General features: G+C 38.1%; 2 protein-coding genes across 2 annotated transcripts in view; both read left to right on the top strand.

Moving 5' to 3' along the window:
- LOC122975184 (NLR family CARD domain-containing protein 3-like) overlaps positions 1 to 2,285 on the top strand; it is a 32,009-nt gene extending 29,724 nt beyond the window's left edge. Inside the window, exons 5-6 of the mRNA XM_044343464.1 lie at positions 488 to 534; positions 1,539 to 2,285. Coding sequence (XP_044199399.1) covers positions 488 to 534; positions 1,539 to 2,080 — 589 coding nt within the window. The 3' untranslated portion in view covers positions 2,081 to 2,285. The remainder of the gene's footprint in view (positions 1 to 487; positions 535 to 1,538) is intronic.
- An 11,331-nt stretch (positions 2,286 to 13,616) lies between these two features.
- Positions 13,617 to 17,766, top strand: LOC122975350 (transmembrane protein 121-like). The gene is made up of 2 exons (XM_044343774.1): positions 13,617 to 13,693; positions 15,897 to 17,766. The coding sequence occupies exon 2, from the start codon at positions 16,023 to 16,025 to the stop codon at positions 17,013 to 17,015; it is 993 nt and encodes a 330-aa protein (XP_044199709.1). The 5' UTR covers positions 13,617 to 13,693; positions 15,897 to 16,022; the 3' UTR covers positions 17,016 to 17,766.
- The last annotated feature ends 8,907 nt before the right edge of the window (positions 17,767 to 26,673 follow it).

The raw sequence follows: 26,673 nt of genomic DNA, 5'->3' as shown, positions 1-26,673 counted from the left end.
GGATAAATAGCGGACATAGATAGACTGCTTACATGGTTCCATAGTATATTTTGGCGTCTGTGGACATGCACATGTACACTTAAAAAATTACTCTTCAATGAGCAAGTGGCAGTTCATAAAAATGAAACGCCAACAGCAGCAGTTAAATTTATTGTCTGTCTTTGGAGAAGGGATGAAAAGAAAGAAAGGAATTGTGAGTTGGTTGATTAGAATGCTATTCAGTAATTTGGCCCAGGATAATCATATTTTCTTTCTAGACCTGTTGAGGTATTATTCTTGCAGAATTTAGCATGATGACCAACTTAATTGTTTCCTGGATTTTGTATTGGTCTAGAATTAGTCCCTTAATGTATGTAGAAATGCAGGGTATGGGATTCAAATCACTGTTTTTCTGGGGGAGGACTCCATTTCATAACCAAAGTTATGCCCTTGGATCTGAGTGAAGATCATTAATCTCTAAAGGGTAATTCTGACTTTCTTCTTCTAGGGTAGACCACTGTGGAGAGCAGAGGCTGAAACCTGGTCTGAAGAAGTGTAAGTGTGTGTTCACTTATAAGCTGTGTTTTCATTAATCTTGCATGTTGTGTTAAATCACACTACACATTTTAATCTTCCTTTCTGCACAACCAGAACTGTTGCAGACAGTATGATCTGAGTCAGTTTTACATCACAGCAGTCTCAGTTAATACTAAAACAAGTACTGCAGTACCACAACATGTACTATTGGATCAGACCGTGAAACTGCTCAAACCGCAGACAGCCAACCAAAATTTCTGACCAAAAATCCAACGAATCATCTGATAATCGTTGATCGTTCAGGTAATTAATCAGACATCGTGACCTCCAACTGCACGTCAAACCCCAGCTGATCTGGCAGAAATTTGACCCAATTCTAAACTAACTAGGTGGCGAAAATTCTAAAAATTTGAAATTCTGGCTTAATCCATACAGTGTCTGCCTGGCTTTGTTCATGAAAACAAGGCAGCACATGTTAAAAGTTGTTTAAATCAGAAGCTTGTGTGTCTGTATTCATTCTCAGTTTGAAAGAAACACAAAATGATGACATGTTCCTTCATCACCATTAACACAAATTGTAGTTTATTTTGATTCAATGCCACTCATACCGTTCTGCTGCCAGAAATACCAATTAAAGCACCAAATGTGGAATCATCCACCACTGAAAATAGTCCCAAACAGTTGCACTATTTCCTCCTGTTTGTTTGTGAAAGACTACAGCAGTCAGCTGTTTTAAGAAATTACAGAGCCTTTCAAAAAAAATGAAATCACATCTGTGAGGAGTTTTTAAAGATTTCTGTCTTCAGTAGAAACCAGTGAGCTTGGAGCTGAGAGAAACAGAAAGAAGAGAAGGAAGACAGTATTGGACTAACACATTGTTGATTTGAGTTTGCACATGGAATTTCATGACCATAAGAATAATATAGAACAACAACAATCAGTCTGTTAATAAATCAACAAAAACAATTCAGGTGTGTTAGATGATAAACTGCAGCTGCATTGTGTGCTGTTTTCTCCATCAGATGTCTGTGAACTCACACTGGACACAAACACAGCACACAGGGAGCTTAAACTGTCTGACAACAACAGGAAGGTGACAGCAGTGACGGAGGAGAACCCATATATTAATTGTCCAGACAGATTTGATGACTGGCTTCAGCTGGGGTGCAGAAATGGTCTGACTGGTCGCTGTTACTGGGAGGTCGAATGGGAAGGAGATGTTCTTATGTCAGTGACTCACACAGGAATCAAAACACAAAGAAACTGTGGTGACTGTGGGTTTGTAAGACACGATCAGTCCTGGAATCTGAAATGCTCGAATGAAGGTTACTATTTCTGTCACAATACTACAGAAGCATCAATCCCTCTCCCCACCTTCTCCTCCTCTGTCCCTAACAGAGTAGCAGTGTATGTGGACTATCCTGATGGCACTCTGTCCTTCTACGGAGTCTCCTCTGACACACTGATCCACCTCTACACCTTCAACACCACATTCACTGAGCGCCTTTATCCTGGGTTTGGGTTTGGGTCGTCTGGTTCTTCAGTGTTTCTGTGTTCACTGTAAGAGGCAGAGTCTCCTCCTGTGTATAGAAACACTAACACTGCTCATAAGCACACATTGGGCCTCATGCAACAACATTTACGTGTTTTTACCCTAAAACTGACTTTTCTCTGTGAGGTTTGCTCGTATGGGTCTTCCAAGTTGGATTTAACAAACTCTCTTAACTGCCTAAACTTGAAACTAACAGACTGTATAAAAAATGGTAACTTGGCAGCCATGATGATAATAATACTGTGAACAGAATACTAATTTTACACTGATTTTGTTTTAGTTATACATTTTATTTGGTATCATATTTAGACTCCAAATTTATTCATATTAAGACATTATTCTAAGTCAAACATATGTTTCTCCTCTTTTGAAGAAAGGCAGAGATGAACTATTCATGACTTGTGCGACAGCTCTGGAACACTTGCAAATTTTATTTGTACCTCAGAGAAAATTCTGAGAAAACTGATGAATGCCCCAGATTTTCTTAAATCACTTGTAGGTGCATTTTAAGAATGAATCTGTTCGTATGAGTGTTTTGTGCATGAGGCCCATTGACTCCAGTTTGTACATATCCTGAAAAAGGGAAAACTAAATATCTGATGAAGTGTAACAGCTGTTCAAGTTTTTGGGATAAAGGTTCAGACTCTTTTTTTTTGTGATGTTTTCATACATCACAGAAGGCATCCTATAGGATAATAGAGGATATAAGACATCATTCAGTAATAAAGCCATAATCTGTGTCATCTGTACTGATGGTGATTTGCCACCATCTTGTGGTTAAATCAAAACAAATCAAACGAAACAAAGCAAAACAAATTCCTGTATAATTTCCATCAAAATTGTATCAAAGCTAAATAATAACAGTTCAAATAAGACTGTGAGGAAACACCTTAAATCTGGCTCTTCAGACATCAGGCTCCCCAGGCAAACCCAGACATGGGGCCTCCGCAGTACCTTATTCTCACTCTTTCCCTAACTGAGAATGTCATCAGTATTAAGGAAGTTGCTGAAGGTCACAGACGCAGGCATTCGCCTTGGTTTTTCCTCTCATTCCTACACATTAATGGTTCACTGGCTGCAGCACCAAGTGGTGTTCAAAAACCAGGTTCAAAGAGTGAGAAAACCAGTGGACTATTTGCTCTCTGACCCTGAATGTGTACCAGACGCAAAATGTCAGCTCCATTACTAAAACATCCATCTGTTAAATCCACATCCACCCCGACCTCCGCTGCAGAGTCACTGTCCTCAGAAGCATCTGATCTGTCAGCAGCTGGACAGCATCTTCACCAGGCTGACTGAGGAAACAACTGAAGAACAGAGGTTTCAAATAGGCTCAACGAGGCATTGTTTTCATTTACTGATTCAATTTTTAATTTTTATTTTTTGCCTCACAACTGAAAACACTTATCTCATCACTATACTGGTGGCATGGTTTGATACAAATATAGTGAATATATTCACAACATAGGAGATTTGTCTGCTTTAAATGCTGTGTAATTAGATTATGCTTCAGTGTGGGAGGGTTAAAAAATGTGATGGATGACATTATGACAATAATAATAATAATATTTTATTATTGGGGGGAATGTTGGGTCTCTGTAAAATAAAGAGTATGGTCTAGATCTGTACTTTAATGTCTAATCTTTGATGTTCGATTCTAGTATCTTTTTAGTAGAATATTAACTGACAGTTAAAATATAGACTGTTATTTTTTCTTTCTTTCGAAAAACATGAAACTAGGTGACGTAGTGACTATTTGCAGGGCCAGTTGGTGAACTGCTGTAGCTGACAAGCTAACCGCTAACGCAACAGCTGGGCTAGCACTAGTCAGTCACAACAGCTCTGCAAGCTTCTCTCTATTTGTTTGATTTGATTTATTGATTGGGACGGTGTGCAGTTTTAAACATTAAAGATGCACTGCAGTGGAGTTAGCTCAAAGCTAATTTGCATCCGTTGTCCCCCACAATCAAAACATACAACAGCACAACAACAAACAGTACAAAGCAAAAAAACAAAAAAAACCAAAAAAAAAAAAACTAAACTAAACTAAACTAAACAACACACAGAACACACCATACAAAATACAAAGCTACACACAACAGCACATCACATACACCCACAATGTGGTGTTTACTCCCTATTGCACACCATTTCATTTCATTTGTGCCATGGACTTCTGTCTCATAACTGTGTGTAATCCAGGTCTCTGCTCTAAAACAGTTTATACTCTGACGGAGGTGATTTAGTAAAACTGGATGGTGACACACAGTTAATCTCTACTTTGGACTGTCAGGCTCTTCATCCCCTCAAAGGTCAGCTCTGTCAAGATGGCTTGCTATTGGCACGAGTTTGCAGGTAAAAGTTTATCAAAATTGAACATGACAAAAAAATTCACCGATTGCGGCAATTATATTGGAATGAACTGAATTCACTGCAAAACTTCACTGTTTTAAATACTGGTGTGAGCAGACTTTAAGTTGGACTTATTTAAATACAAAGAGGCGGCGCAGTGTCTATTCATCTTTCCTTTCATCCCCCTGCTCTGCTGTCACACCAAGACTTTCTCTGTAGTCATGTACAAATACTTGTAAAAAGCAAATTAGAAACCCACTTCCCTCTATACATGACCAGGAAATTGGCAGTTTCTTGAAGACATGTAGCTAAAGAAACCCAGTTTCTCTAATTCTCTACCCCAGTTACAGAAACCATATTTCTTATTACATTTAATGCTTTATAAGCCAGCTGGAGAAAGCCAACTGTAACTCTGTTACTTGTACATGATCCTACAATTTGGCTTACATATATTCTGCATAGAATTTTGTACAATTTGCACATATATTTTACAAATTTAGGCAAACAGGTTTGCCTCCAACAAGCCAGTATATTGTAAATAATATAATGTGGGAGATGGAGGGTGGGGAGCTTAATGTTTATTTTCTACTTAACCTCACTATCTCCTTTTCTTGACTTCAGAGCTTATGATATTTTGTCTTTTTGTCTTCATTTTATTTTTAGTTTCATACAACACTACACATTTACACCATTCCCCACATTAGATTAATATTTTGTTGCAACCTTTTAAAAATTAGAATTGCTTGATTTTGAGTACAACCGTTAGTATTTCCCTTTATTTGTCATGGCCTAAGAGCCAGGTCATAACAACGGCCATTCAGACTAAATCTGGCAGTTTGGTGCTATGGTGCAGGGGGTTGCGGTGGAGTGGGCGTGTTGTTTGAGGTACCAGTGAGACAATGAAATACAATCCAGAAAGTCAAGTGTGAGTTGCAGATTAATACATTTGAAGAGGTACTGCACACTTAAACATGTTTTTGAGCTGTAAACTAAATTATATGACTGTACTGTAATGAAACACATCAATGCTGGTGTTAATATTGACACTGAAACCAAATATATAAAAATCGCCATTTCATGGGATGAAAATGGCTCAACACGTTTTGTTTTAAATCGGTCCCAAACCTTGCAAGGCCAATGCTGACAGAGTCAACCGTTAGGGACTTATCGACTTATCTGTCATGAAATACCTCCCGTGTCATACACAACACATCCACAAGGCCACGCCCCCTGCAGTCGCTGCCCTGCAGTCCTCTGCTGCATTTTTTGAATAAACTGGGAGGGAGGGAGTTTGGAGATTATATATATATATATATATATATATATATATATATATATATTTACTCTTTAAGGACTTATCAGAAGCCAAAACAAACAGTGTTTTTTAATACTCACAGACAGGATTTTACAGCTATGGAAAGTTATCACTGTGGCAACTGTTTTATCTTTTGTTACGATCGTAAGGAGGTAAACAGACAAATACACTGTTCACATAACAGATTAATGCGCCAGGAATGTGATTGGCCAAACGCAGCGTGATGCCAACTTCTGTTTTTACGAAAGACATTGAACAACTGATATCGGTCAGTAAATTACACTCTCATTTCATTATTCGCATACAGGCAGTAGACTGTAAGATTCTTCCAAATTAATGCAGTTTCTTTTTAAAATTAAAAAAGCTGTGTACTCACACGACAAGATCATTTACCTCAACAGCCAGGCTCTGTTTCATATTGCATTTCAGTGGACTAAGGTCACCAATGAACGATCTGGCACACAGTGTGTTCCAGTATGAGGCTAAAAATGAGACTGAGAATCAGTTTTGAAACGAGAATTGATTCTGAACCAAATCGTGAGATTCTCAAAGATTCCCGCTCCTAGCTCATGGAGTTTGACGAATCTAAACAGTGAGATTCAACTATACAGATTCAAAAACCAAAACAAAGCAAAGCAGATATCCAATGTTAAATACACAAAAATGTATAGGAGCTACTCCTGCTGCCATTTTCTATAAATGATTATACTTGCAATACTAAAACACAATATGTGAGCCCTCCAGTCCCTGTGGGGAGTGTTTAAACTAACAACTGTTGGAAAGAGGAGTGCATCGGTAGGTATATGCTAATCTATGCTAATAGCCATCTCCTTTCCCTCTTGCTGGCTTTGAAGTTAAGTGCAGGAATGCAGACTTCTTGCATCAGGAAAAATTTGCTCGAAGCAGCTGAGACTGTCAGCCTGTGGTCTTAATGAGCCACATTTCTCCCCAACAATGAACGCAGCTGCTAATCTTTATCGATATAAATATCATACTGATGTTTAAATCCGTCCAATCAGGGAATAATTGTTTTGCTGCCTAAATTAATTACATCTTTTGCTTTTTGCAGTATTAGATGTAATAAGGGCTTAATTCTTAATCACTCACTCAAAAATGTGTCAAACAAACAATATTCATCTGCTTAAATGATGTCTTTAGTGTTACTAGCAACAACCAAGCTTTAAGACGGAATGGAAACCAGTGGAAATTTTTGCACAGATTCAAGCTCAAACACCAGTTGGACAGAGAGACAAACCTGTATGAAATTTGATCTGATCATGTGACTAGAGGCAGGCTGTGACTCCCAGAGACAGTTTAACACCTAAAACTGACTGTAGATCCAGTGTACAAGTCTCTGGATGTTTATTTGTGTGAGAGTGAATTTTAGTTACGTGATAAAAAATTAGCTTTACTGCCACTTTTGACGGAATCACCCTACATGAAGAACTGTCTCCACCAAGCATCACAATCTTACTCACCTCTCAAGAACCTGTTTTTTCACTGGTGTTTTTCTAACTAGCAAAACCAAACAGCAACCAGATTTCCCTGAAAATTTACTGATCACATTTATGCTCCCCAGGACTGTGTTGCACCAGCTCATTGTAAATCCATGACTTCTTAGTGACTTACTTAGAAAACACTGATGTATATCAGTGTTTTCTAAGAGGCAAAGTTTGAACTTACAAACAGCTGCTCCAACTGGCTCCAGAACCTTTTTTGCTTTTGCTGACCCCTTAGCTTTTCTTGTAGCACCACCCTCAGAGCTAATAGAGCTCTAGTAATAATAAAATCATGAATATGTGTTTTGTTATGTCCAATAGGACTGTACAATATAACTCCCCCATCAACGTCGTCTGTCCATCCTTTGCGTGGATTAGCTTTTTACTTGAGAGAGTTGGAGAGCTGAGGACGACTACACTCGTTATGTTACTGCATGTGCAATAAAAGCTTAGTGAGTAAAAATCCAAGAGGAGTAATTTATTAATGTAATCCATGCAAAAGATGGACAGATTCCAAATGACAAAAAATATTGCTGTAAAGAGTGATTTGCGACATAATATAAACGATGGAGTATAGTATGAAACAGCATATGTTTTTCTATTGTCACACAACATATACAATATATATCTTCATATCGCACAGTCCAACACATTCTGTAAAACAGCATGCCAGCAAAGTCACCAGTTGGTTTGACATATTTCGACTTTGACCTGTTAAAGCACAAATCTGCATCTCAGATCTGGAGCCAGGTTTCCTCTCATGTCACTGCTGGCACTCCAAGCATCAGCGATGGCCAAGCAGGAAAGGGCCGGATTCTATTTTTATTGTTTCAACTGTCCCGGACTTAACCATTGTCCCAAATTGAAGTTTTTTTTTTTTTTTTTTTTTTTTTAAAAATTCTAAAATTGTTGCTCATTAAAACTTTCCCCAAGACAGGTACAATAGGTTGTACACAATTACAACACATTAAATGACATGTAAGAAAACACATGTACATTGCAGTGTTCAATTTTCTAGACCATTTATACACAGAGTCAAATGTAACAGACCTCAGTCCATTTATCAAGGGTACAACATATGGAGAAAATACAGGCTCGGCCTCCCTTAGGTCTAATGGATACACCTCTGAGCTATAAATAGCACCAAGATGCAATGAAACGTAACGCTGCGCAAGTTTAAAAAAGTTACTATGAATGCAAACCCATACATATGCAGTGTTAATGAGTAACTAACATTACATTTCTACATCATATGATGTTAACATGTTACACAGACGTTTTGTAGGGTGAGTGAAAATTCAGAGTCATATGTTTAGCTATACAGGTTCCTGGGTGCATGTCAAAACAATACTCCTACATGACTGACTGACCATGAATGAGCTAGTGGTCAATATGTGGTCAGTTTATCCAAATCACACATATTTGGAAATTTGCTGCAACATTTTTGTAATGAAAAGTTTCTCTACTGTCCTAGAATTGTCTCACACACTGTATCTTTGCGTTCCAGGGACATCCTTAATTTCGAGTGCTGAAAGGAGGGCAGCAAAAGAAGCAGTAAAGTCTCACAAATTGCTGCAGTTTTAAAGAACATCTGATATCCTCTAACGCACCACTACAGGAGAATCAGCGGCACCCAGTAACTGGGCTAATTTGATTCATCCTTATGCATTCCAGAGCATCTTCTCATAACTTTTTAATGTGCTCTTCCCATAAAAAGCTTAGCCTAGATAAAAGTTGGGCCATTAATATCTGAGCATGTGCTTCACTGCTGCTACTATCACTGCTGCTTTAATAGAGACCATCCACAGTCTGTATTGATGAGTGATCAGATCAGAATGCTGCAGCTCCTCTCTGCCTCTTTAGTAACACTGTGATTGTCTTGCAAAAGCAAAGAAGTATTAAATGAATCTAAACTGGACTTTGACAGTTTCTGTCTGCTCCAGCCACATAAAGAAATAAGAAACAAACAAAAATAATATTCACTTGGAGAAACTTCACAAGGTGTTGCACAATGGGAAACGTCCCTTTAATGAAATAATGCCTCTTTGATAAAGATAAACAAATCCCTCTTTAATGGGTATAAAAAATAAAGCCCACAGGTGTTTAGGCTATCGTGGGGCAAGCACAACTTCTTGCACGATGGGCATTAAGAAACCAAAGCAGTGTACCCAGAGTACCCTCAAAAAGACCAGAAAGAAGACACAAAAGGGCCTGAACAGGCCAGAGTATCTGTTTGATAATCTTTTTAAATGAGGTCTGCAACCAGTGGAGGAAAGAACAGAGCGACCCAGGTGTGCAGTTTCTCTCCTCTCTTAAACCCCAGAAAAAGGGCGTCGTCACACCCGATTGGCCGAGAGGGGAATGCACCCAGCTGCTCTCAATCACCACCAGGGAGTCAGTCCCCACACTTCGCACACAGGTGATCTGCATAACCCTCCAATCAACCCAGACATGCAACTATCCAAATTCGGAACGGGGAGACAGAGAAATGATAGCAAGTCCCACAAATAGGTGACTGCTACAATACTTTGACTTTTTCCGTCTGCTCTTGACCTCCCACATATCTCAGTGGAATCACCTGTTTCTATTCTATATATCAAGTTTCTGGCCAAACAAGTTAGAAGTAGAAGTATTGTTGCATGAGTAGCGATAACAACGCAGACAATAACAGTTACAGTAATAGTATCAATGGCAGTAATGAGACTAAAATCAGCAGTAACACCTGTAGCTGTAACAGTACTAGTGACAGTAAAATATTAGCTAAATTACTGTAATAGTAATGACAGCTATTGCTACAAGCAGTAGCATGAGCAATAGCAGTAAAAATATGAGTAATGGTAGCAGCAATGGTAGAAAGACTAACATTGGCAGTGAAAGTAGTACCGCTGACAGTAGCATTAATAGCTATGGCACTGGTAAGGTAGTAGCACCACTGGCTAGTAGAACCTTACATTGGCAGTAATAGTATCACTAAAATTTGAAGTAATAGTTCAACTGTCCATAGCCATAACAGTACTACTGACAGTCTGAGCCAGATTATCACACCAGCACCAGCCAGTCTGCTGTACTGGGGGCACCAACGTGACAAAAATTGAAAAGGTAGTTAAATAGTTTCCATGGTCAGAAATAACATTTCAATAACAAACAACATTTATAAAGCACTTGATTTATCATTATTCTTATTAATAAGAATATGAATAATAAGAATAAAGAAAACAGATGAAAAGATGCTGTGTGTCATTCAGCACCACAGAGGTGTGTAAAGAGAGAGAGAGACGCTGTTTATTTCAGTAGTAGTTTACTTTAATGCTGATAGAAATAATGTTCAAAAACCATCTTACTAATCCAGCCTCCTGAGTGAAACAAGTACATCTCCGTATTCCTGAGTGCTACAGTTCATACATTGGTTAACTATTTTATTTTTGGTTTTACAAAGGCGAGAGGAAAAGTCAAGTCCCTTACAAATGTTGTGTCTGCAGTATCTGACCAGGGTTTTTGAAATGAAAATCAAATCAATACTCTGTTTTCATTCCTTTAATTTCTGTTTCAACAAAACAACCAATAATGTCTAATAGCCTATTGAAATACATTGTCTCAATTACTTATACCTTCACATCACCTCGCCTGGCGCTCTGTGATCATTCAGCCGTTGAAATGGTTGCTTGCAACAGACATTATTGGGTTTACTTGGTATATGTGTGTAATGATTCTTTTAGACATGCATGTAATCCTCATACAAGTCATTTATGATGGAAATAATGATATTTAGCACGACGTGTTGCATTGGAATGTGAATTGCATTCAGATTTGAGCTTCAGTGTGAGGGCTAGTATAGCTTTTGTAGGTTCATGTATATGTATGGTTTTTTGATTGTGTCTTACATTTTTGTATTTCTCTGTAACGTAGTATAGTGTTACTTACAACATTCTTGCTCAGCCCTGCAATTCAAACCATTTTCTGATGCCCCAAAAATATATATATTTAAATAATTAAATTAATATCATAAAGGTGCGACGACTAGTTGACTAATGGCTTGAACTAATAACTACCAGTCGACTAGGAAAATCTTTGGCCCAGGGCAGTCCTACACTGCTATGTTGTTGTGGCCTTTGGTGTCAGAACAAACCTTACATCAATGTGTCACTCTGATGCCTTGTACATCAACTACAGATACATAAACCTTCCATGTGCATGCTGAGATGTAGATGGGGTTCAGAAAGGGAGAGCAGTGCTAATACGTCACGCTACAGGGGAATCAGGTCAGACCTACATACAGTAGAAACTCACTGCATATTTCCACTGATGTGATGTCCTCAGGGGGGTTTGGACAGAGATTTAGATGAATGCTTCTATCAGGCTGCAGCTGACTGCACAGAGCACAGATATGATCTGTTCCTTCACAGTTACACTCTAGGCTTAATGTAGGTTTATCCATAATTATGTAATGTGCAAGCACTCAGTGTTGTTATATATATGTATATACATACAGTTGTAGCATATGCTAACAAACTATCCAATCATCTTCACTGTTTTGTTCTTTTTTTGTTTATTTTATTGAACATTTTCAGCAAAGAGGCAGACAGCTCGCAACATAGTGCACAGCACGGATACATATAATTTTAAATGTCAAACAATAACAATAACAAATATAAAGAGTAAATAAATATAATTATACATTAAAAATATATTAAAATATAATATGATTATCGTGATATTATATTGATGATATCATAAAAGTTTTGACTGAACTTTTTTTACTGGTGTCAAGTAAATTGCACCATTTTTATCAATTTCTTTCTGGCAAAGGCGCCAATTTATGCATGTTAAGTATAAAATAAGACATTTTACCAGACATTTTATGTTACTTGTGATGGAGTCCTATTTCTCTCCTTGCTGAACAAAAAATTGTACTTATTTTAGCTATCCACCTGTACCACGGGTCGGCAACCCGCGGCTCCGGAGCCCTGGCTCCCTGTGGCTTTGAAACAAAATGTCAATAAATAATGGCTATTTAATTTTAATTTATTTTATTTTATTTAGTTAGTTTATTTTAATGTGATAGTTGTTATTTTGGAGAGTTAGGTGATCTTGTAATATAAAAATAAAACTGAATTAAAGTTTTAATATTTTGTCTATTGAAATATACATCACCTGCCGGGCAACAGGCAAGTGCATTTTTTGAGCGGTCTACCCCCGTTAAGCTAACGATGGAAAAATCCAAAAAAAGAAAGATTTCTGATGAAAATAGAACTTTTAATGCTTCATGGACAGATTTATTTGCTTTTGCTGTTGACGAGAATGATTAAGCTGTTTGCTTAATATGTGGGGAGAAATTGGCGAACAACAAAAAATCAAACCTTAAAAGACATTTCCAAAACAAACACTCAGCTTTCGCTGAAAAATACCCAGCTGGAGATGATCGAAAAAGAGCAGTTTCGGAACTGCTGCGGAAAACTGACTAGAGCAAAAACACTTTGAAGAGGTGGATGAAGTCTACAAATCCAAGCACTTCGGCTAGTTTTGTGGCAGCCCAGGAGATCACCAGGCACGGGAAGCCGTTCACTGATGGAGAATTTCTAAAGGAATTGTCCATAAAAATATCAGAACATCTATTATCGGACTTCAAGAACAAGAGGTTCTTTGAGGTACACTGTACATCCACACAGGTTGGAGTTTTGCATAACATATCTTAAAACTATCTTAATGACCTGTAAGGCAGATTCATGATCAAAACTACTCCTGACCTTAATGACAGTGCTGAGCATATCACTATTATATCTGCAAAATATTAAATTCTTTAAAAAAAAACTCATTGTACATATGGCAGAATAGACACAAGAACTCCTTAAAATGTGTGTTACCTAAAGTAAAGCATTCAGTCAGCAAGAAATACACTTTGCACCCCTGTTCCTCACATTTTTTCATCTGCCCTGCACCTGCACTGTGCACAATGAAAGTGGGGATTGGGTCACCGTTTGATAAGTCTGTGACATCAAGAGACAAATATTTATATTTTTTTCATAATGAAAAGGTCCAAACCTTTAGGAAGAAAACAGAGAAAGGAAGAGAAGGAAAAGAAAGCCCAATATAGAGGTAAGTCATATGTTGTTGTGTCGTTTTGTGTGTTTTATTTGTAGCTGCTAGCTAGCTAAATAGCAGTAAAGCTAATGCTAGATAACGATGCTACGAAAGCTGCTGGTTCTCAGATAACGTTACAGATTGCAGGATACGAGACTGAATAGCAGCCAGTAGATATCTGGATAACTGCTCCTTCCTACAACGTAAGGCATTGTGCTGAAATTTCACTGACCGATATCAGTGATAAAGCAACAGGCTGCAGCGTTTACTACTACTCTTCAGCTACATGTTGTTGCTTGTAACAGGCTAATATCTATCAAAAGCCTCGAGCTGCTGGAGAAAGAACATCTGATCTCCCACCTACACCACTCTCTGAAGCAGGTCAGTTCAGCCAGTTATTTGTGGTCTGTGGTCAGGCGTAGGACACCGAAATGGCTCTAATCAGAATGAGGTCAGTACACAGGTGATCAGTCAGCAAGGCAACAGTGTCCAAATCAGCAGGCAAAAGGCAAAACTAAGTCAGGAAATGACTGAGGCTGAGATATTGAGAAATCAAGACACAACTGCACACAGGTGATCAGAAACCTGGATCCTGTTAGAAGCATGTAAACAGGGATATGAACAACCAGGTTGAAAATTATCGAAACCAGATTAAAAGTCAGAACCGGCATACAAGTGTGCATGTAAACTCATTCTGTCCTGTGAGTTTTGTTGATATGAGAACTTTAAATTGCCCTTCTGGGGAAGTTCTTTAAACTGAATTGATAATATTTATTATTTTTCATTTATTTTTGTATTTATAATAATAATAAAATAATAGTAATATTGATAGTTATAATTATTATTAGCATAATAATGGGAAAGGAAGAAAAAATAATCTTGATTCAGATCCTCTGGAACTTTTTTTGATTCAAGTAATGAAGTGACGCCTACGAGCTAGTTCAGGCAACCCACCTCATACTCCTCTCACTGTAACATATATCCAACGCACCCTTTGCCAGAGATAAAAGAGTATAAACAACAAGAAGTGATTGGGACATGTGTGAACTTTATTTATATATTATTTTACACACAACACAAGAAATTCCTTACAGCACAGAGAAGGAAAAAGAGATAAAAGGAGACAAACACAAGTTGTGTTTGCAGAAACAAGGCCGAGCTGATGAGGCTGAGAGAGAAACAGAAAGCTTGGGTGGAAGGAGGAGAGTTGAACATGAGAAAGCCTCCCCCCCCAACCCACCCACCCTCTCCCTCCATGAATACACACCAGCACAGAGGGGAGGAGAGAGAGAGAGAGAGAGAGAGAGAGAGAGAGAGAGAGATGGATGTAAAAATCTTGCAGATGTAGTTTATAAGAGCAGAGTGTGCAGCTGAAAAGCAGAGGACGCCTCTCTGCAGACTGACAGTCGGTTCAGATGACACGAGTTCAGGACTGATGATGTTCCAGCGTCCTGATTGCTGCTGCGGAGAGAACAACAGCAGAAAGAGATGATGTACTTTGGACTTAGCTGTGCTGAAATGAGTTGATAATGAGCTCGCTTTCTTTTCTCTTTTCCTTCTCGATTCATCAGTTTGATTATCAGGATTATCTTGATTTTTTAAAGACTGTTTTGTTGATGGTTATTAAAGGACAAGAAGTGTATTCTCAAAAACAAAAAAATCCTCAAAGATAAACTTTTATCAGCTCCATGAAGATCCACCATTCCAGGGTTCCTTTTTTTCTTATTACATTTTTAAGACCTTAAATGCATCCAAATGCCGGTGTTTACACAAAGCTGGATCCTGAGTGTAACCTGGAGGTGGATCTGCTGAGTTAGGAGTTCCAGAGCTACAGAGGATGTGTGGATTCCTGACATTATGGCACACAGACGCATGAGAGTGTGAATGGAGAACATGAGGATATATGACATGATGATCTGTATTTTACTTCAGCTGACTCTGGACGATTCTTAACCTCATGAGAAAAGAAATAACATCAAATCAAAGACAACTAATCCACAGTTGGATTATTGGTTTTGCTTAAAATCACTGTTGCAGAGCAAGTTAAAGGACTGCCTCTGAAATTTTAGCGAGCAAGCAAGGAAGTCTAAACAGTTAGATGAAATTAACAATATATGGCTGAAATCGAGACCTGGAAATAATGAATTAACTGTTAACATAGTTAGTAAATGTAGAGGGTGAACAATTAAATTAAAAAGCTAAAAGTAATGCTGGTAAAATGGTTTCATTGTCCAGCTTCTGCCACTCCAAGTGGTAATACAAATAACGCAAAGTTGACTAAACTGACCTAAACATTCTCAAGTCAATTGTATGAAAAATCATTGTAATAAAACTTTTATATAGTTGCTAGTGTTAAAATAACATCCAGTTCATCAGTTTAGATGAAAACATTTGGAACATGAAAGGTGATTTTGATGATGAGCTATTTCGGTTCATCTGACTGAGTTTTGTGTTACATCAGACGAAAAAGGTTGGGAACCACTTATCTGAAAGATAAAATATCTTTTCAATGGTGCAATAATCACTATTTAGACTGTAACTCTTTTAATAAAATGATATGAAATTTTCGTGGATCCTTTTCTAGTGGCCTCTAGAGGAACTGCAGCAGAGCAGACTTCAGCGCCGTGGTGTTTCTTCTTCTTCTCTCCCTGTTCACTGCACCTGTTTTATCACCTGGTTTTACTCCTAAAAAAGTCAAACCAGACCAGCAATGGTTAACCCGCGACCTGCTACTAACAAGCCCCACGTCTGCCTCACGGCGGTCCTGATCATGGCCAGCCTGGCGCTCATGGACGCCTACCTGGTGGAGCAGAATCCAGGTTCCAGGACGATTGGCATGTGTGTCACCGTGCTGGCAGGCGATGCATGTTTCCTCATTGTGCTTCGATATGTTGCTCTCTGGGCTGGGTCGGAGGTGCACACGGCCAGACGAGGCTACGCCATGATGCTCTGGTTCTTTTACATCTTCATCCTGGAGATCAAGGTCTACTTTGTTTATCAGAACTACAAATCTCAGGATGTCGAAGCGATGGACGCAGGTGCATCCAGGACAGCTCTTACGTTGCTGTTGTCTGTCTGCATGCCCATCGTGTTCATAACACTGGCAGCGATAGATCATTTGGAGTATTTGAGGCCATATAAGAAGAGAGAGGAGATAAGGAGTCGTCTCTTCTGGGTGGTGTTGGACCTGCTGGATGTTGTGGATGTTCAGGCCAACCTGTGGGAGCTTCAGGGGGAGGGGCTCCCCCTGTGGGTGGAAGGACTCATGTTCTTCTACTGCTACATCCTGCTGCTGGTGTTACCTTGTGTCTCCCTGAGCGAGATCAGCATGCAGGGCGTGAACATCGTCCCGCACAAAATGATGCTCTACCCCATCCTCAGTCTCGCCACCATCAACATCATCACCCTCCTGATTCGCGGGGGAAACCTGCTAGTTTATGGCGACATCAGAGTCTCAGGGATTATGATGGGAAAGAATGTGATCGCCATAGTGGTGAAGAGCTGCAGTCTGGTGCAGTACAGAAAACACCGGCTGGCTTCTCCTCCTGCAGATCGAGGCACTGACATGCAGAAGAACTCCCTGGGTGATGTCCATATATTCAAGACCCAGTCTTTGCCGGTGCTGCCCAGAGTTGTGATCGAGGACTTCACCTCCACACCGGAGGAGGAGGAGGAGGAATGCAATGACAGCAAGCAAACATGAGCAAGGACAAGATAAAGCCAGGGGGAAAACAAATAACCCCAGGCCAAGTAAGATGGCTGCACCAATCCAAGATACTTGAAACTCCTTCACTTGGGGGCACAACTCACTCTTAACTTGGAGGGAGCCGTCCACCGTTTACCACCAGAGAACCATGGCCTCAGACCCTCATCAACCCTGTCCAAGTCCAAGGGAAGAGGGGAATGTACAAGATGCAGGACTCCAACGCAACATACCCGGGTTCACATCCCACATCCCGTGTGTTGTTGGGTTTAGGCAACAAAAGCACTTTGGTTAGGGTTAGTGAAAGATCATGATGTGGCTTAAATGACCACAGTCTTTCCCTAACCTTAACCAAGCGCTACCAGAGCCTAAACATAACCATAAAAACTTTAATACTGTTGTAGGCTACTTTCCTCTATCACAGATATTGTACTGCAAGATCGGATTTTTTGGTGGGAAAAAAGAAGTAGGTATGTTGTCTGTGAACATTTCACTCATATGTTTGGTGTCAACATTTTTGCAAGTTGCCAAATATGTCAATTAATAACATTTTCTCCTTATGTTGAGAGAAACTTGATTCAATATGCATTACATCTCTGGCAAAATGTATTTGCAGTTGCAATTTTGTTGTATATGAATGTAATTTCTAGGAGACATCTCAGAACGTGCTGAAGGTCACAGTCTGATGAAGTCAACGCAAAGATGATAGTCAGATACACAAAATAAACTGTGTTCTTGTCTAGCCGACTGCAACTGGGTGTGTCTTGATTGGTGCGTTTGGAGGTCAAAGTTTTGTAATTTAAGTTGAACTTTAGGCAGAAAAACCTGACGGAAACGACTGGCACTTCTTCTGTTGCAGCTGTTCCTGAAAGTGTAGCTGAATTCTCCAAAACAACAGTATTCTTCTGGATAATGCTTGTCTGTTTTAGAGGTTTGATGGCTGTTGGGATTTTCTTTCTGACAGAAACAAAGTCAGGAGTTCAGTGCTGCTCCGTGTTTCTTCTTCCTTGACTGTGATGTTGTTCTCTTCACTGTGCAGAGTGATATAGGTGCAGATGAGTCATTATGAAGTTTTTATCTGATTTACAGTCAGTCTGTCACCTTCAACACAACATTAAACCTCTGGGTTTAAGTAGTTGTTCTCTGGTTCAGTGTCTCTGTAGGAGGGAGCGTCTCCTCTTGTGTAAAGAAACACTAACAGAGACAAATTTTTCACAACCATCTTTAAAAAGCCAAAACCTTCACCTCACATCCTATAAATACTGACTGCTATATATTTCATAACATTAATTTCAATTTATATGTCATTCAACTACATTTAATTAATACATTTAAATTTGTCAACTGTACAGTCTGATACCAAGAAATAAAATATGGATTTGGCATAAAATCTGGTTCCACACATGAATATACTTATAAATAATCCAAAATCTGAATGTAATTTCAAGCAATTGTACAATTCCACAATTTCTGTAAATGAGATGCGTTATTAGAAAATAGATATTCTGTTCTCTCATTGATCCTTAACCACAGTCACAGTCGTACAGCATGTGTACCATTATTCCAACTTCATTATGACAACTTACGTCATGATCTCTTAAGTTGAGTCGAGCACTTCTCCAGTAGCACTGACTGAGGATTTTATAGTTGTCAAATTGCGTCAGGACTTCTCAGGTGGGGCTGTGCCAGCCCGATATAGCTTCATTTCATATATTTCCCAATATCTCTCTCCCAAGCCAATTTAAGACCATCAAGTTTAGGTGCATTGGTATCTCTGAAGGGATTATAGACAATCGATGCACCACCCTTTTTAAGGCTGACATGTTGCAATAGGCTTTGAATTTCAGTGATTGGGTTGGAGCCGGATATCAGGACTGAAGGAGACAGTGCCTGAGCTGGAGATATTTCCAGAAATCTGTATTTGCCAAACTGTGATATTGTTTCAGACAGTGTTATTAGAAAAAAGTAATAATATATTTGATGCTTTATATTTATTTCCCAGGATTAAAGTTGAAATGATTCATGATATTCCTTGTTTGAAATATGAACAGCTGTTAACACTTGAGAGGAGGTTAAAGTCTCATACAGTGTTATGTTATTATTATATTATTATTACTACTGATATTACTGAACATATAAGCAGCTAATTTGAACTACTTTGTATACTGTTGGGTTTTTTATAACAAATCATTAATATTTCATAAGCTGATCTTGTGTTTTGTATGTAAAATCTTGATCTTCAAAGCATCAAAACTGAAATAAATGTAGTGAAGTGAAACATACAATATTTCCCTCTGAAATGTAGTACAAGTACACATTTTCACATTAACCTCAATAAACATTTGAATGCAGGATTTTTAACTTGTGATGGAGGACACTTCCACTTTTCTGTTGCCATGGCTACTGAAGTAAAGGATATGAAGATGGCGCCTCCTGTTGGCTGATAGCAGCACTGCAACAAACAAACAGTCGAATGAAAGCGTTCCCTGTGCTCACTATGACATTTAATAATCAGCTCCATCAGAACATTGATCAGCTGATAATCAGGACTCATCAGGACTTTAATAGAGAAGACAGAGAAGATCTTTATCACAGAACAGAAACACATTGAACTCTGTTCATGTGATAACTGCTCCAAATGACACAAAACCTCATAAAGTCATATTATTTGTTAATGCCATGTGACAATAAAGTCACTGTGCTTATTACCGATCATTTGTTCTAAAGTAATTTTATTCTTATCAGTGCTTCTTGATAGTGAAGATGACTCTCCACTAGATGTAAGAGACCATTAGGAATAGCTTTAATTACACAATTAAATTCTCTACCTGTTACAGGAAAGGATTCAGGAATCGTTCATAACTAAGCAATAAACCGTCAATAAATAAATAATCAATCAAATCAATAAATTACTCACATAAATAGTACCTTTATCAACCCAATTTTGCTTAAAGATAGATTTATTTCAACATTAATGTCTCCATTATTCCAAATTATGGTTTTGTGTGGGGGAAGTTATGCATGTAACATCATTTCCAAGCTAGTAGGGCCTGTTGATAAAATTTAGATAATTTTAAAGGCAATATGGTAATGTTAAAATTACAAGTGGAAAATAAAGACCACCCAATTTTCTAAAGACATTTTTTGCAATGAAATACCAAATAGAATTTTTGGGCCTTAAGGCATTCTTTAATCTGTTTTATTTTAAATGTCTTATTTCAATCAATAAAATTTAATAGATCAAAACCACTTTGTTTTCTGGAGTCTATTTTTCGAAGCAAAATTAGTAAGTATATTGTTGATTTCCTTAGATGTTGAGTCTTGGACAAACATTGAAAAAGAAGGATAAACAAATCTCGAAATACCTTCAGCCTTGTTTAATAGAACTCAGAGGTCACGTTGAAGCCACATATTCATAACATGTTTTGCCTTTTTAAGTCTACGAAGAAAGTTAAGTTGTTGTCTGGCTAACATATCTTCGGTTACATCAATACCTAAATATTTCACAGTTTTTTTTCCACGGAATGTTGCATATGCTTTCCTCATCTGTATCAACTAAGCTTAAAATTTCACATTTTCCTATGTCATGATGCAGCCTGGAAACCCTCATTAATCGGTTGTATAGTTGATTCAATTTGGTGTTTATCTGTGAGAAATAAAACTGTATCATCTGCTAGTCATGTAATTCAAATTTCCTTCTGAAATATAGTTAGACCTGGACTGTTTACAACCTTTAATGAAAGTAATTTTGCAATAATTAGAAACAGAAAAGGAGAAATTGGACAGCCTTGACGCACTGATCTGGCCTTACCTCCTCTTTTGGAGGTATTGGGATAAATAATTAAATTACTGTTGATGTCTTTGTATAACATTTTCACTACTGAAATAAAGTTTTCTCCAAACCCAAATAAATCTAAAAGCTTATATATAAAATGATGTTCCACCATGTCAAATACAATGACCACCTGTAAATCCAGATATTCTGAGTAGTCAAGTAAATCTAATACCGATATATATTGTTACTTATATGTCTATTTGCCATGCAGCCTATGTTTCAAGGCTTCCACATATTCAGAATTTAAAATATGTTGTTCACAGGTAGTTTTAAATTGTTCTGAAATGGTAGGAATATATTCTTTAATTTTATTTAAGAATTCTTCACAGTATTCCGGTTCAAATTTAGATTTATATATTTTTTTTATAAAATGATCCTACATGTTCTGCTATTTTTTTGGGATTGGTACTAATGCTGTTGTTTATTTGCTGAAATGCTGAAATATTATTTCTTTTACAATTACGTTTTTCCAATTCAAAAAAATAGCTGGTGTTTTTTTCACCATTTTCTTACCATCTTGCTCTGAATCGTAAACTCTTTATGGCCGTACATCTGTCACTGTCAACTTCTCACTTAAACTGTGGAGTTTTGAGACATTCTTTCAGGTATTCTATCTATCAAATCATTTGGAGCATCATTAAAATCCCCTCCTATAATCAAATCCTTTATCTTTGAATAAATTTGAGCAAACATAATTTTTGCATGGGCTGCCCCATTGTGACCATATACATTATAGAGTATGAAAAAAGAGCTGTCTAGCTTTATAACAGCTATAATCCACCTGCCATCTTCAGAATTTAAATATTCTAAATGATCTCATGTAAATTTGTTAAACAGAAAAGCGACGCCTGCAGAGTGATTAGAGGCATAACAAAAAATATCTGTAAGTATCCTCTTATAACTTTCACTTTCTGAAAGTGAAATGAAGGTAAATATGTGTTTTTAACATCAGATTTCTGTCTTTTCTCCTGTAATGACTCGTGTTATGTGACTGTCTCTGTCTCCCGTTATTGTCAGCGTAAAAACTGTGTGAACATTGTTGATGACACTATCAGCTCTTTGTGTTTTTTAGTTATCAGAAGACATTGGAAACAGTGAAATCAGCTAACAGTCAGTAATCTGTGTGAGAGGTTGTTTACAGTAACAGCTGTTTGTTTGTTTGTGAGGAAACAAACGACACTAAGTCACAAACTGTTGAATACCATCAGGGTGAGAATACAGGTTCTGCTGCTTATAGCAGGGTTTTTTTTCCCAGAAAGCAGCTTTAGTGAAACATTTGTAGACCTGAGATGAGTGAAACTCTTGAGTTTTCACTTCCAGAAAGAAACTTCAACTCTGTGAACCTAACCTGCTCACAGAGTTTCCCTCTGCCTCCTACAGAGTTTCATTTCCATATCGAAAAGCATTCATTAGCGGAGGTTTGCTGTTTGTCAGAATCAAATTTTATGCACTTTTTATATGCTTTTATGTGCATCAGTCATTTCTTTGAGCACATTCAAATATTACTCAGTGTGAACTCAGCCTTAGCTCAGAGTCAAACCTCTGTATGTCCTCCTGTTATAACACTATGACTCTGTGCAAACAAGAAAGATGTCAGTTTGTTAGAGGAGCTCCTGCACTGAAATTTGAATCTCTCTATATAAAACAAGGAATCTCTGTCTGTATGTGTGTATGTATGTATATAAGTTTGTCCTTCGCACATCTCGAGAACTGTTCATCCAATCTACTTCATACCTGGCAGGTGGATTGCTGGGGAAACGAGGAGGTGCAATGTCGAAGTGTGAAGTTGTTTGGATGAGTTGTTCTAATATTAATATATAAAAATACATCATAAACAACTTTGATTCTGCTTCTTCTTCTGTACATGGATTCAACAAGCGGAAGTACGGACAGCGCCACTCTTTACATTGTGGTCAGAGGTGGGATTACACCCGCAGTGATAAGAACTACCATGGAGAATGAATTGAAAAAGTTTAGAGAGTTAAGCTCCATTCCTGTTCCTCACACATGGGAACTTTATACGTATGTTCAAGACATAGTGCATGATGTCTAAGGCATGTTTTGAACGAGCACTACAGTTCATCTGATCATCTTGCACTTAGTCTCCAGATATTCTGCGTGTGAGATGTTTAGGGAGCATCGTTAAATTGTAGTGTCTACCAATAGCCTTCATGTGAGGCGTTTAGGGAACGTGGGTAAATTATAACGTCTACTGATAGCCTGATGTTTTTTTTTTTAACAGAATTCAAACATGTTGAAGCTGCTTTTATGTGTTTACAAATCCAGCTGTTTTGTCTTAATGTTGGATCTGAGTGAAGGTTTATGAAGATCATTGATGAGGAAACTTCTGAAGGTTCATTCTGACTTTGTTTTTTCCTCCAGGGTGGATCATTGTGGGGAGCAGAGGCTGAAACCTGGTATGAGGAAGTGTAAGTGTGTGTTCACTTTGATTCATGGAAACAAGGCAGCACATGTTAAAGTGGTTTAAATGAAAAGCTTGTTTATCTGCATTAAATTCTCAGTTTGAAAGAAGATCCAAAAAATGAGTCATCATTAATTTTTTATCTCATTAACAGTCTATTAATGAAGCAACAAATAAACCATCAGGTGTGTTAAATGATAAACTGCTGCTGTATTGTGTCTTGTTCTTTTCATCAGATGTCTGTGAACTCACACTGGACACAAACACAGTAAACAGAAAGCTCAAACTGATGGACTAATGCACCCAAGAAATAAAATGATGAAAATGTAATACAACTAATAAAATAGATTAAAATTAGATTGAAGATAATGACAAAAAAGAGGGAATAAAACATTTGATAACATGAATACAGTGAAATAAAAAAATGGACATAAAACATCTGTGTCAGAATCCAGGTTGAAGAGATGAGTTCAAGTTTACATTTAAAGATTTCAAGACTTCCAGTCGCTCTCATGTGTTCAGGTGAATCAACAGCTCGGAGCATAAAAACTAAAAGCTGCCTCACTAAAAGTTTTTGTTCTGCACTTTGGAACAACTAAAAGACTCCAGAGGACCTGAGCGTACTGGTTCATACATCAACATGTCAGACAAACAGGCTGCTGCAAGAACATGGAGAGCTTTAAAGACAAGTCATTTTAAATCAATACAAAAACCAATGTAAGGACTTTAAAATGGATGTAAAGTTTTCTCTCTGTCTGGTTCTGGTCAGCACTGGAGCAGCAGAATCAACTGTCCTGTTGTACAACAGTTTAGCCACAAGGTGGCAGCAGAGAGTTGGATGTTGGCACATGAATTTGGTCATAAGTAAGGGACATCAGTCTAAAGATGAAACAGTATAAAACACATAAACTATCATATCTAACCTTTATTTAAAGGTCTTCTTGAGATTAACAGATGTGACCAAGAGGGCAGCATTAAAACATTATTACAACAATAAATACAAACAATATAAACAGACAGCAAGAGAGTTTAATCAACATCCAGTGAAGATGAATAAACAAGCATTAAAATGATGTTCAAATAACTTTAGAAGGAAACACATTGACCCAGAGTGCTATGACTTGAATTCAGCAGAATGAATCAGCTATGATCACTTCACGTCTACAGTATGTACACACTTCTTTGTTTGTTTGTTCTTTGCAGTGAATTATGGGATTTTACTGAAGTAATAATGATGATATTTTATTAATTATATTTTTGGGGAATAATATAAAATAATCTAAGATTTTGAGAATAAAGACTCTCACAGTAAAAGTCATGATAGCGTGAGAATTAAGCTGTAATCCTGCAAGAAAAATACAACAGGCGATTATGAGAATAAAGATGTAAGTTGTAGGCAAATATAAGATAAATATAACTTTACTCATAATTTGACTTTCTCCTTGTAAAATTACAGCTTTAATCCTATAATGTTGTGACTGTGTTACATTACAAATGTCTAGTGGTGTAAAAAGTATTCAGATCCTGTACTTAAAGTAGTACTACCATGTGTAATATAGGCTACTACATTACAAGTATAACCCTAACCCATTAAGTGAATTAGAGCACAGGTACTATACCAGAGTTTAGGTAACTTGGGCCTTAACTTATCTCCTCCACAGTACCACCACGTATCTGAATGTGCATATTCGTGATTAGTTACCAGGTCATCAGTTATCCCATAGGGATTCTTACTCACTGCTATTGTAGTGCCACACCCTGCCAGAGCTAGCAGTTAAAAGACCTAGCTAGGTCTGGATTTTGTGATGTCACATCAGTTAGATCTGCTCTAGGTAATACTTTTTGAGTGGCTTCAGCCACACAATCATGTGTGGTGCCTTCTGTTTCATTTGGTAACAGTGTTGCCGGATTTAGAGTTGTACACCTCTAAAGTGTAACCACAAAATAAGGTAACGAGACAAAAAAAAAAAAAAAAAAACAAACCCACTGGGTGCTACGAGAGAACAAAGTCACACTAAGAGGACACACCTCCACTAAAGTGGATTAACACCAGCCCAACACAGCCTGTTTAACAAGCCCCCAAATATGTTACAGCCACAGATAAGAAAAGACATTTGGCTCAAGCTTGTGACCAGTAACATATAGATAGAGCACCAGACCTGAGGTTTAGTTGTACAACAAGTTGTTTTATTTACAAAGAATATTACTTAAAGTAAGATGCTGAGATTTTAACCAAAACTATGAGAGTCAGGAGGGAAGTCTGGGCCAACCACACAATGGGCTGTTGGACCCAGAGCTTCCCTCCCTTACCTATCAAAAAAAGGACATAACCTAACCTATCAAACAAAGCCGCAAAAGGGGGACTATCAGACCTCTGCCCTCAAAAAGGGAAAAAAAGAGAAGCAAAGCAAAAAGAAGGAACAAACAAAAAGTGAACTGCTACAACAGTTGGCTGCTTAGTCAGGGAGAGAGAGCCTCTCTTCAGTATGGGGCAGGGCCATTCACCACTCAGCTGATGCAGAACACTTTGGAGAGTGTGAGAGAGAGAAACGGGGGGGGGGGGGGGGGGAAACCAAGAATGGAGGGGGAGCACATAACAGCCTTTATAGTTCACACAAAATGCAGCCTTCCTCCATAAAGGGACTGGTTGCAGGCATACAATTTAACCTGCGCTGTTTGGATCCATCCACCAACAGCCTGCTCGAAAACCCATCTATTCATCTCCTGCTAAATGGCCTTAAGAGAGAGAAACCACAAGACAATGATGTACATCTCCCTTTCACTCTCCCACAGCTGCAAAAATTTATCACACATTTAAGGAATGAGTGCTTTGGTCCTTGTACAGACTTATTAGATACACGCACAGAATCTTTTGATCCTTTGCATGACCTTTCTATAGCTGACATAACAATTAACTTTCATTAATTCACTATATTCTTAAAACACTGAAAGTCTGATAGGGATAAAAATGAACCTCAATTTTAATTTGTATGCTTGTTCTTCTCTCTCGGGCAGTTTAACTGAACGGCTGTGTGCCTTTGTCCTGCTCAGCAAGTCAGAGCCCAGAATCCCTGCCCTGCTGTGATGTAATGGTGTTTATATTAAACAGCTCCCACTGCACTCTGAATTTTACACTCGTTGACTCCACGGGCAGAAGAGGAAGAAGCAAATCAACATTATTTATGAGGTATTTTCATATATTTCTCGAGAACTGATCATCCAAACCACATTACACCTCAACATTGCGCTTTCTTGATTCCCCATCAATCCTCGTGCCAGGTAAGTAGATCAGAACAACAGTTCTCAAGATATGTGAAGGACAAACATACAGACAGACAGACAGAGATTCCTTGCTTTATATAGAGAGAAGAGATGTGATAGTATAGCTGCTTGGGCTCTCT

This window comes from Thunnus albacares, chromosome 3, assembly GCF_914725855.1.
Source record: "Thunnus albacares chromosome 3, fThuAlb1.1, whole genome shotgun sequence".
Lineage (NCBI taxonomy): Eukaryota > Metazoa > Chordata > Actinopteri > Scombriformes > Scombridae > Thunnus > Thunnus albacares.
Note: the sequence above shows the minus strand (reverse complement) of the source record. Positions and strands in the feature narration are given on the sequence as shown.

Bases quoted from the DNA above. Each gene is read 5' to 3' on its own strand.
- LOC122975350 (XM_044343774.1), top strand. From the start codon at position 16,023: ATGGTTAACCCGCGACCTGCTACTAACAAGCCCCACGTCTGCCTCACG.